Source organism: Ovis aries, chromosome 6 (genome assembly GCF_016772045.2).
Source record: "Ovis aries strain OAR_USU_Benz2616 breed Rambouillet chromosome 6, ARS-UI_Ramb_v3.0, whole genome shotgun sequence".
NCBI lineage: Eukaryota > Metazoa > Chordata > Mammalia > Artiodactyla > Bovidae > Ovis > Ovis aries.
In genome coordinates this window covers 59029856-59041918 of record NC_056059.1, presented here as the reverse complement: position 1 = coordinate 59041918, position 12063 = coordinate 59029856, and the positions used below count along the sequence as shown (strand labels likewise).

Genomic DNA, 12063 nt, shown 5'->3' with positions numbered 1-12063 from the left:
TCTGTCCATGGGATTTTCCAGGCAAGAATACTGCAGTGGGTTGTCATTTCCTTCTCCAGGGGATCTTCCAGACCCAGGAATTGAACCCATAGCTCCTACTGAGTCTCTTTGCAGGCAGGCAAACTCTTTACTGCTGAGACACCAGGGCTGTGTGTATGCGTACATTTTCCCTAAATTAGTTTTACTGTTTTATCTACCTTATAAAAGCTTTAAGCTATTTGTGATAAACACTGAGTCTTTCTCCATCACAGCATTCTCAAATGTCATATAATAGACTCTGTTGCATACAGCAGCTATTGAAAAATATTTTTGAATTTGAATAATCTTTGTGATTTTTAGCCAAAATGAGACTTTACTGATACAAATATTTTATGTAATAGTGTACTTGAATTATCACTCTAAACTTGACCTTAAAAACTTCTTTCTTCCTCAAATAAAAAGGCCCTGCTAATTATCTCTCCTAATTTGTATTTTAAGTTATTCCTTTTAGATCCAGTTCACTAAGCAGTATCAGAGTCATACGAACTAGTAACTAAAAATTCTTTTGTTAATATCAAATGTAATTCTTAAAGATGTAAGATTTTAAAATCTGAAACATGTATCTTAAAAAATGTTATCTCCAAATAACAAAATCTTAGTAATTGAAAAAATCCTATGTAAAAGCTTGGAATTTCCCTAATTTATACTGAAGGACTGACCTTTTTAAAAAAAGTAAGTACAAATATATCCTGATATCATTTTAGTGGCTATTTAGAAAACCATTACTAGCTCATTTAGGGGGGGGGGGTCTATACTAAACAGATATATGAAGGGACCAAGAACTCAATAATCAAGACTCCTATCTAACTAATGCAAATTGCTCTTCATTATGAAGACACTGGGAATAAGATAAGGCCTTGGAAGATAGCTTAAGTAGGACAGAACCTCAGAGTATTTGATTATTAAGAGAGACTTAGAAATAAATTTGGTCAAACTGCAAAGGCCAGATTACAGAAAGTCTTGAAACCTAGAGAGAGGAATTTATACTTTATGCAGTAAAGAAATAAAGATTGCTGAAGCTTTTGAGCAGAGCAGTGGCATGTTAACAGAAGAGTTAACATGGGAATTAAGCAGAGTACAGTGTCCAAAGTCAAAATGCCTATCTGCATCTTGATTCCATCACTAATTAGCTGTGTGAGCCTAGGAAAGTTATTTAACTTCTCTGTCTCAGTATCCTCTTCTGTAAAAGAGGGCAGTAATAACATACAGCTCTGAAAGTTGCTAGGAAGATGAAATGAAAACAATGTAGGTCAAGCCCTTAGCATAATGCCTGACATTTATTAACAATATAATGAATGCTATTCCCACAAAATTAACATAATCAAAATTTGTGAGTTGAGAGAAGGCGAACTGGAATTATCAAGATAGCAGTGGAGATGTGGAAGAATCAGGAGTCATTTGAAAGAAGTCACTTGGTGACTATCAGAATGTAAGTTTGAGAGAGAGGAGAGAGGAGATAAGTATTGTTTACTTGGCTACTTAGAATTCAAGTTCCTTTCCCAAGTTTGGGGACTCTTCCTATGTATGTATGAGCCTTGATGGGAGCCAGGAACCCATCTCTCAGAAAACTGAAAAGGCAGATCTTTCTTTTTTTAAAAAATTTTTATTGGAGTATAGTTACTTTACAATGGTGTGTTAGTTTCTGCTGCACAGCAAAGTGAAGTAGTCATATGTATACATACAACGCCTCTTTTTTGGACTTAAGACAGTCATTGTCTTTGGAATTTTAGGGCCTATGACTGACCTAAAGCTAGTCAAATGGATGTCTGAACTTGGAATTTAAAACCTAAAGCAGGATTTATAAAGACGCAGGGACAGTGGATGTAGTCCTATCCATTTCTCAATAGCCTTCCAATAAATTCCTTATTTGCTTACATGAGTCAGAGTTGATGTCCTCTGCAGAGCACTGAACTATGATCACAAGTTCTCAAGTCTGAGAGACACCGTCAGAGAAGATTTGAATACATGACGTTTAAGGTGAAAACCAAACGTCAAATAGGTATTTTATACAAGTTGGAAATATGAGAATAAAATCAAAGTGCAAGACTTATTTTGTGGAATCTGAAATATGATACAAATGAACTTATCTACCAAACAGAAACAGACTCACAGGCATAGAGAACAGATGTGGTTGCCAAGGAGGAGGGGAGGTGGGGGAGGGATGAACTGGGAGTTTGGGATTAGCAAATGCAAACCATTTTATAGAAAATGTTAAACAACAAGGTCCTACTGTATAGCACAGGGAACTATATATTCAATATCCTATGATAAACCATCATGGAAAAGAAAAGAAAAGGATGTATACAGAACTGAATCACTTTGCTATAGAGCAGAAATTAACACAATACTGTAAATCAACTATACTTCTATAAAATAAATTATAAAAAAATCAAAATGTGAGAGTATAATTAATACAGAGATAACACTTAAAGCCTTGAAAAAGAGAAGGAAAGACTGAGGAGAAGAGTAAGTGTTGGTAATGACTACAAAGCTAAGCACCAGTTCCAGACATATAGTAGGTTATTTAATAAGTATCTGCAGATCAGTTATCTGGACAGTGGACATCTCCAAAAATGTTCAAGTACTTACATTATAACTCCAATCAGTTATCTTTATGTATTTCTATAACACTGAGTCATCAAGTCTATATTTAAAACTTAAGCATCTATATATACATAGCACTATATGTCTATGTGCAATAATAGCTATATTTATATTTATTTATATTTTATAACTTAAAAGTTAAATAACAATGCAAGATTTTCAATTAGAGCTCACATTTTGATATTTCTTAGAAATATCACATAGAGGAGAAACCTTTAGATATGATCACTGTATCAAGTGTTTTAGTCATACAAGTAATACAAGAGAACTGAGACCACAGCAGTAGCCACAAGTCAAAGGTATTGTCGGGAGCCTGCAAATTATTAGTACTAGGAATTCAGAGGAAGAGGAGATCAATGTATGGTGAGAAAAAATACACATAAACAGAAAGCTTCTAGCACAATACCTGGCACTGAGTAGGCATTGGGCATGGTGTTTGTTGTTATTAATGTTACTATGAATAACAAATGCTACAAGAAGGGTACAAAGATTTCCAGATACTCCTGACCTAGATTTCCTGCATATTTATATTTTACATTTGTTTTCTATGCATGTACATGTGTAGGCATGAATGGTGTTCTGAACTGTTTCATCAGAGTAAGTTGCAAAACTGATGACCATGCTTGCTTAGTCGTTCAGTCGTGTCTGACTCTTTGTGACCCCAGACTGTGGCCTGCCAGGCCTCTCTGTCCATGGCATTTCCTAAGCAAGAATACTGGAGTGGGTTGTCATATCCTCCTCCAGGAAATCTTCCTGATCCAGCGATTGAACCCACATCTCCTGTATTGCAAGTGGGTTCTTTACCACTGAGCCACTGGGAAACATGATGCCCCTGTATCCCTAAATATTTCAGTGTTGCTTCTTCTAAACCAGAAATCCTCTTACAAAACCACAGTATAATCATCAAAATCTGGAAATTAACATATATATAATGCTGCTATCTAATCTACAGGTCTTATTTGGATTTCATCATTTGTTCCAATTATGGCTTCCCTGGCAGCTCAGCTGGTTAAGAATCTGTCTGCAATGCAGGAGACTCCGGTTTGACCCCTGGGTTGGGAAGATTCACTGGAGAAGGGATAGGCTACCCATCCAGTATTCTTGGGCTTCCCTTGTGGCTCAGCTGGTAAAGAATCCGCCTGCAATGTGGGAGACCTGAGTTCGATCTGTGGGTTGGGAAGATCCCCTGAAGGGAACATTTACCCACTCCAGTATTCTGGTTTGGAGAATTCCATGGACTATCCATGGGGTTGCAAAGAGTCAGACATGACTGAGCAACTTTCATTTTCATGTCCTTCATAGTAAAAGAAAATCCAAAAAGATGTATTGTAAAAGCTGTCATATCTCTGTAAGACATATGACAGAGACAAATTCCTAAATCTTTTTTTTTTAATTTCATGATGTTGACATTTTGGAATACTTCAGGTAAGTTATTTTGTAGCATGTCTCTCAATTGGAATTTGTTTGTCTTTTTCTTATGATTAAGTCCAGATTACATACTTTTGGCAAGAATACCAGATGTCCAGGTGAGTTCTCAGTACATCACATAAGCACAGGCTGCTGGTTAGTCTCTTTACTAGCAACATGACCTTTGATTATTTGGTTTAGGTGTTGTGTGTCAAGTTTCTCTACTGTAAGACCTAACTTATGCTTGACTAATAAGCAGGTGATTGGGAGATACTTTGAGACAAAAGATCCTGCTCTCAAAAACTTTCACCTGTGAGTCTTAGAGAACTGATGCTTGACTGAATTACTTATTAATATGATGACTGGCAAATGGTGATTTTTCTAATCCCATCTTTGCTTCTATATTTTAATTAGTTGGTATTCTACTGTAAGGAAGAGCATTCCCTTCTCCTTCTGTTTGTATCAGTATGAATTCATGAATACTTATTTATAATCTTTTGCTACCATTATTTATTTTGATGTTGAAATTATCCCAGGTTTGGACAGTGGTAGCCCTTACAAACTGTCTGCTGTATCTCTTGACCTGTTTCCATCATTGGGCACTTCCTCTGGCACTACAAGTTGTTCTAGGCTTATCTTGTCCTTTTCCTACCTCAGTGCTAGAATCAGCTATTCCTCCAAGGAGCTCATAAGCCTTAGTTATTACTAATTCATTTTTTATGTTTCTTTCAAAAAGATACATTTACCCCAATGTTCACTGCAGCACTGTTTACAATAGCCAAGGCAAGAAAGCAACCTAAATGTCCACTGACAGATGAATGGATAAAAAAGATGTGGTATACATATATATATGATACACATATATAATGGAATACTACTCAGCCATTAAAAAGAACAAAATAATGCCATTTGCACCAACATGGATGGACCTAGTAAGTCAGAGAAGGACAAATATCATATGATATAGCTTATATCTGGAATCTTAAAAAAAGGTACAAATGAACTTCTTTACAAGAGAGATAAGAGTTATAGACGTAGAAAATAATCTTATGGTTAACAAGGAAAAGAGGGGAGGGATACATTGGGAAACTGGGATTGGCATATACGTATTACTATATATAAAATAGATAACTAATAAGGACCTACTGTATAGCAAAGAGCATTCAGTATTCTGTAATGACCCATGTGGGAAAAGAATCTTAAAAAGAGTGGGTATATGGCTACGTACAGCTGAATCACTTTGCTGTACACCTCACACTAACAACACTGTGAATCAACTATACTTCAAAGAAAAACAAAAATTCATTTTGTGCGTTTCTTCAAATAAAAGATTATTTAATACCTTTTGTTGAATCCATTCCTCCAACTGCAAATAATGTACCAACAGTTGACTTCCTAGGTTTTGTCCGAGGACTCTGTAACATGGGCCGTCTCTCTGGTAGTAAGTGATACTTCATTGCTTCCATAATTAGTTTCTGACATTCTATATCATCTCGAAAAAGTGCATTATTTTCCATGTCTGCTAGGAACTAGAAAGAAATAGTGAGTATGTATACTGACTAATGAAGAAAATAATGAGGCTAAAAGAATAAACACAAATGTTCACAAATGGAAATTTTCTCATTAAAAAAAAAATCCAAGTCTGGACATCTATTTTTAACTAAAATATTCAACAGTTACAAAATTTACATTTTACTGAAAAACAGAACTAAGGAAAAGTGGTATGCTTTAAAATCTTAATATTGCTTATCTCTCGGTAGTGGGAAAACTGGTGCTTTTTAAAATAACTTTTCTGGTATGTTTCTATATTTTCAAGATTTTCTAAATCATTTTACTAAGTTAGAAATAGTTTTAACTGAAGAATAGTTATAAGTGGGAGTTGACTAATTAGACTGCATTTATCTGACCTCTCTAAAGAATGTTCAACCAGCAACAACAGCAAAAACAAACTTTCCAATTTTTCCAAGGGGCAAAGAATTCCGAATGGCGATTATTTTAAAAGAACTAAAATTCCTTGTACTTCATTGAATTCTATGTTTTTTACCTATGTAATTTTACATAAATGCATAAGTATGGTTACACCCTACCTTTAAAAGATGAATTTAAAAAAAAAAGATGACTTTCTCTTCTTTTGTGCTTGGTTCTCCATCCCCCTACTTATCTCTTTATTGCCTTATTTGTTTCATTTAGGATACTAATTCATATGAAGTTAATTTTTAAACAGAGTATGAGTTGGGAAATACTTTTTCTTCCAAATGAATAGCTAGTTCTAGACCAAAATAATTCCCCCCATTTCCCAACTGAATTGACCCTTGGTCACAGTAGTCTCAAGATATATGAGATCTGTTTTTTGATTCTCTATTCTGTTCCACTGATATATTTGTCTATTCCTTTCCTAATACTAGAGTATCTTTTTAAAAAAGTCTTTATTGAATTTATTACAATATTGCTTGTTTTATGATTTGTTTTTTTTGGCCATGGGGCATGTAGGATCTTACTTCCCAGACCAAGGATGGAAACAGCACCCCCTGCATTGGAAGGCGAAGTCTTAACCACTGGACTGTCCAGGAAATCCCTATTACAGTGTCTTATGACATTTTTTGCTTATCTGACATAAATCTACCTTCACTATTCATTTTAATAATTTTCTGGGCTATTTTTGAGTCTTTACTTTCCATATAAACTTAAGACAGATTTGTCTAATTCCCCTTCACCATCTTGATCCCGTTTGAATTCTAATAGCAACTGCATTAAATTTATCAATTTTGGGAGAATTCATATCTTTATAATACATCTTTCAGCTCAAGAAGCCATCCCATTGTTTAGTTTTCTTCATGTAGGTGACATACCTTTTATTAAATACATTCCTACGAGTTTTATTATTTTCATTGCTACTAGAAATAAATTGCTGAATTTACACTTTGCATTCTTGCTGGAGGACAAAAATTCTGTTGATTACTGCATATTTGTATTTTAACCTACTACTTCACCACATTCCCTTATCAAATTCTACCTGTTAGGCATACAGTCATAATAACTGCCAAATAGGGACAGTTACACCTTTTTGTAATGTATACACCAATTATATCATTTTCATTTCATTGATGCAATTGCTAAAACCTTCCAAGCAATGTTAAATAATTAGAGTGATAAAGAGTACCCATCTTATAGTTTAAATTGATATGGTTTCAGTGTTTCACTATTTAGGATAATAGTTACTGTAGCATTTAATTTTTTACTATGTTTAAATAATTTATCTTTATTATAGATATGTTGTTTTCTTCTCTCCCTATTTTAGAGTTTTAAAATTAAGAAGGGTTAATTCTTTCCAAATATCTTTTATACAGCTAGTGATATGATTATATGGCTTTTTCTCCTTTAAATTATTGATATAATTACCTTGACAGATTTCCTAACACTCAACCATTCTTAAATTCTTGGAAAAAGATCTTCCTGGTCATACTGTATTACCCTTTTGATATACTGCAGGATTGTATTTGACAATGTAAGGTGTATTTTATATACTGTATAATTCACCATTTCAAGTAGACAGTTCAGTGATTTTTAGTAAATTTACCAAGTTGTGCAACCATTACTATAAAAAGAGTTTTGGAACATTCTCATCACCCTGATTAGATCCTGAATGTCTGCTCACTGTTAATCTCGGTTCCTATCTACTGTTCCAAGCTCTAATCTGTCTCTACAGATTTGCCTTTAGATGCTTTGTATAAACTGGATCATACAATGCATGGTCTCCTGCATCTTGCTTTTTTTACTTATCATGTTTTTGAGGTTCATCAATATGTAACATGTATCAGTATCCATTTCTTTTTACTGTTGAATACTACTTCATTGTATGGATGCATCGTATTATATCTAACCATTCACCAACTGATAGGCACTTACAATCAAGTTTTTGGCTATTAGGAATAAGGCTGCTAAGAACATTTGTGTGCAAGTCTTTATGTAGATATGTTTTCAGGAGTAGAATTGTTAGGTCATATGGTACATTTATGTTAACTGCTTAAGAAACTGCCAAACTGTTTTAGAAGGTGTCTGCACAATTTATATTCCCACCAGCTATCTACTAGGGTTCCTGTTTCTCTACATTCTCACCAACAATTATTACTGTCTTCTCTTTTCAGCCACTTGAGTGGGTGAAAAATCTGAGTTTAATTTGTATTTACTCAATGGCTAATAATGTTGAGAATATGTTCATATTTTGATAATGGAAGAGAAGGAAGTCTCCAACAAAAGTAACTCTAAAATAGTTTGTGGCATCTGGCAACTGAGAACAGCATGCGAAAGGCAAAAAAAGCCAAATTGAGACAGAAGTCTCAACATAGAGAACAGATTGGTGATCTTTAAGGTGGAGGGGGTTGAGGCAAAAATGGAGTGGGAGGTTAGGGATAGCAGATACAAATTATTATATATAACTGATAGCACAGGAAACTACATTCAGTATCTTATACCATAATGGAAAGGAATATTAAAAAGAATTTATACATGTGTATAACTGAATCATTTTGATGCACAACAAAAATTAACAATATTGTAAATCAACTATACTTTAATAAAAATAAATATTAAAACTGAAAAAAAGATGTAAGTCTCAGGATCTATATCTAAGGCAGAGTGTAAATTCTGATATTAATCATTCCATGTTATCCTATGCACACAAAATATACTTGTTACAAGTCACTAATGAATATGCATCATATGGCTCATTTGGATTAATCTCAGTATTTTTATTACTTGTTATACATAAATGCTTCAGTCCTTTCTAAATAAAAATAAATGTGAAAAAACTGTAGAAAGTAAAGTCTTAGAAGACTCAACTGCTACTACAGTAAAATATATTTCTTAGCATGCTGACAGTATCTATAATTTATGAGTAAATGGGATTAATTATATTTAAGTAGAGAGATGACAGTAATGGAAGAAAATATGAATCCAGTAATATAAGCATCAGATGAATGGAAGACCAGGTATCACTTGGAAAACAATTCAGAAGGCACCGAGAAAGGACTACAAAATACAGACTCTCATATACTCTGCATTTTAGGGTAATACCATGTACTTTCTCTGCCAAAAAAGAATGGCAAATTATTAAAGTGGAAACATTTAGAAAAGATGAGAAACATGTTCAATTTGTAAATTTTTATCTTCACTCACATACTTGACAAGGCCTTGCAAATAGCTGAGAAAAGAGAAGCTAAGGGCAAAGGAGAAAAGGAAAGATATAACCAATTGAATGCAGAATTCCAAAGAATAGCAGGACTTCCTCAGCTATCAGTGCAAAGAAATAGAGGAAAACAATACACTGGGAAAGACTAGAGATCTCTTCAAGAAAATCAGAGATATCAAGGAAACATTTCATGCAAAGATGAGCACAATAAAGGACAGAAATGGGATGGACCTAACAGAAGCAGAAGATATTAAGAGGTGGCAAACATACACAGAAGAACTATTCAAAAAAGATCTTCATGACCCATATAACCATGATGGTGTGAACAGTCACCTAGAGCCAGACATCCTGGAATGCAAAGTCAAGTGGGCCTTAGGAAGCATCACTACAAAGCCAGTGGAGGTGATGGAATTCCAGCTGAGCTATTTCAAATCCTAAAAGATGATGCTGTGAAAGTGCTGCACTCAAAATGTCAGCAAATTTGCAAAACACAGCAGTGGCCACAGGACTGGAAAAGGTCAGTTTTCATTCCAATCCCAAAGAAAGACAATGCCAAAGAATGTCCAAACTACCACACAACTGCACTCATCTCACACACTAGTAAAGTAATGCTCAAAATTCTCCAAGCCAGGCTTCAACAGTACGTGAACCAAGAACTTCCAGATGGATTTAGAAAAGGCAGAGGAACCAGAGATCAAATTGCCAACATCCACTGGATCACAGAAGCAACAACAGAGTTTCAGAAAAACTTCTACTTGTGCTTTATTGATTACACCAAACCCTTTGACTGTGCGGATCACAAAAAATCTGTGGAAAATTCTTAAAAGAGACGGGAATATCAGACCACTTGACCTGCCTCTTGAGAAATCTGTATGCAGGTCAAGAAGCAGCAGTTAGAATGAGACACGGAACAACACACTGGTTCCAAATTGGGAAAGGAGTATGTCAAGGCTGTATATTGTCACCCTGCTTATTTAACTTATATGCAGAGTGCATCATGTGAAATGCCGGGCTGGATGAAGTACAAGCTGGAATCAAGACTGCCAGGAGAAATATCAATAACCTCAGATATGCAGATGACATGACCCTCCTGGCAGAAAGCAAAGAACTAAAGAGTCTCTCGATGAAAGTAAAAGAGGAGAGTGAAAAAGTTAGCTTAAAACTCAACATTCAGAAAACTAAGATCATGGCATCTGGTCCTATCACTTCACGGAAAATAGATGGGGAAACAATGGAAACAGTGACAGACTTTATTTGGGGGGCTCCGAAATCATTGCAGATGGTGACTGCAGCCATGACACCATAAAATTAAAAGATGCTTGCTCCCTGGAATAAAAGTTATGACCAACTTAAGATAGCATATTCAAAAGCAGAAACATTACTTTGTCAACAAAGGTCCATCTAGTCGAAGCTATGGTTTTTCCAGTAGTCATGTATGGATGTGAGAATTGGACTATAAAGAAAGCTGAGCACCGAAGAATTGATGCTGTTGAACTGTGGTGTTGGAGAAGACTCTTTAGAGTCCCTTGGACTGCAACGAGATCCAACCAGTCAATTCTAAAGAAATCAGCCCTGAATATTCATTGGAAGGACTGATGCTGAAGTTGAACTTCAATACTTTGGCCACCTGATGCGAAGAACTGACTCACTGGAAAAGATCCTGATGCTGGGAAAAATTGAAGATGGGAGGAGAAGGTGACGACCGAGGATGAGAAGGTTGGATGGCATCACCAACACAATGGACATGAGTTTGAGTAGGCTCTGGGAATTGGTGATGGACAGGGAGACCTGGTGTGCTGTAGTCCATGGGGTCACAAAGAGTAGGACACAACTGAGCGACTGAACTAAATTGATATGATTTGTACTAAAACTATCTCCCCCCAATACTAATATTTCCCCCAAATACTACTTAGAGTGAAAAACATAATGTGAATGATTTATGAACGCCATAGACTTTAAAAAGTGTTTTGGTACCCCAAACTTTCTGATTTGTTTTATGTTTCTGAATTTTAGTAAAAAACAATAATGAGAATTGAGAACAGAATAGTGGAGACCACAATACTTGTAATGCAGACTAATCATTGGGAATATTAAGAATTTAGGTATTAAAGTATTTAAAATAATGCCCTAATGCAGTTGACCCTAGAACAACACAGATATGAACCATGAAGGTCCACTTATACATAGATATTTTTCAACAATAAATACTACAGTATGATGTAATCCATGGTTAGTTGAATGCATAGATATGGAGGAATCTCAGATGGAGGGCAGGTGATATGTTATACACAGAATAATCCCCATGCTGTTTGAGGGCCAACTGCATTTTCATCTACATTGTTTAAAATAGGATCGAACAGAAAAGTCTGGAATGCTTTCAAAGGTAAAATAAAACCACACACACCTATCTTCTGGATTATTCAGAGTTTAAAAATAGAGCCACAATAAAATGATTATTTGGTTGAGGATTATAATAATATATATTATTTCCTATATTATTTTAAGGAGACACTACAATAAAATGACTATATGTAGGTTGAACTCATTATAGTTAGGCTAAAAGAGAATATTTCTTACCAACAGAGTAGGGTTAAAACTATGAGAAAGGAATTATTTTGTGAAAATAAATTCTTTAGGTAACTAGATGTAATGGTAATTTTTTTAAAATCAGTCATTTATTTGATAGGCACTTATTTGTGATAGGCACTTATAGTCATTTGATTTTGCTTTCATTTGTCACTTTTATTTTTTATTAAGATATAAATGACATATAACATTAGCTTTAGATGTACAACATAATGATTTGACATATCTATATATTGGAA

General features: G+C 34.8%; 1 protein-coding gene across 15 annotated transcripts in view; it reads right to left on the bottom strand.

Annotated features, from left to right (window-relative positions):
• KLHL5 (kelch like family member 5) overlaps window positions 1-12063 on the bottom strand; it is a 99464-nt gene that overhangs the window by 23231 nt on the left and 64170 nt on the right. For all 15 annotated transcript variants that reach the window (XM_060416963.1, XM_012179805.4, XM_060416967.1 and 12 more), the window contains one exon: window positions 5393-5579. In XM_060416963.1, coding sequence (XP_060272946.1) covers window positions 5393-5579 — 187 coding nt within the window. The remainder of the gene's footprint in view (window positions 1-5392; window positions 5580-12063) is intronic.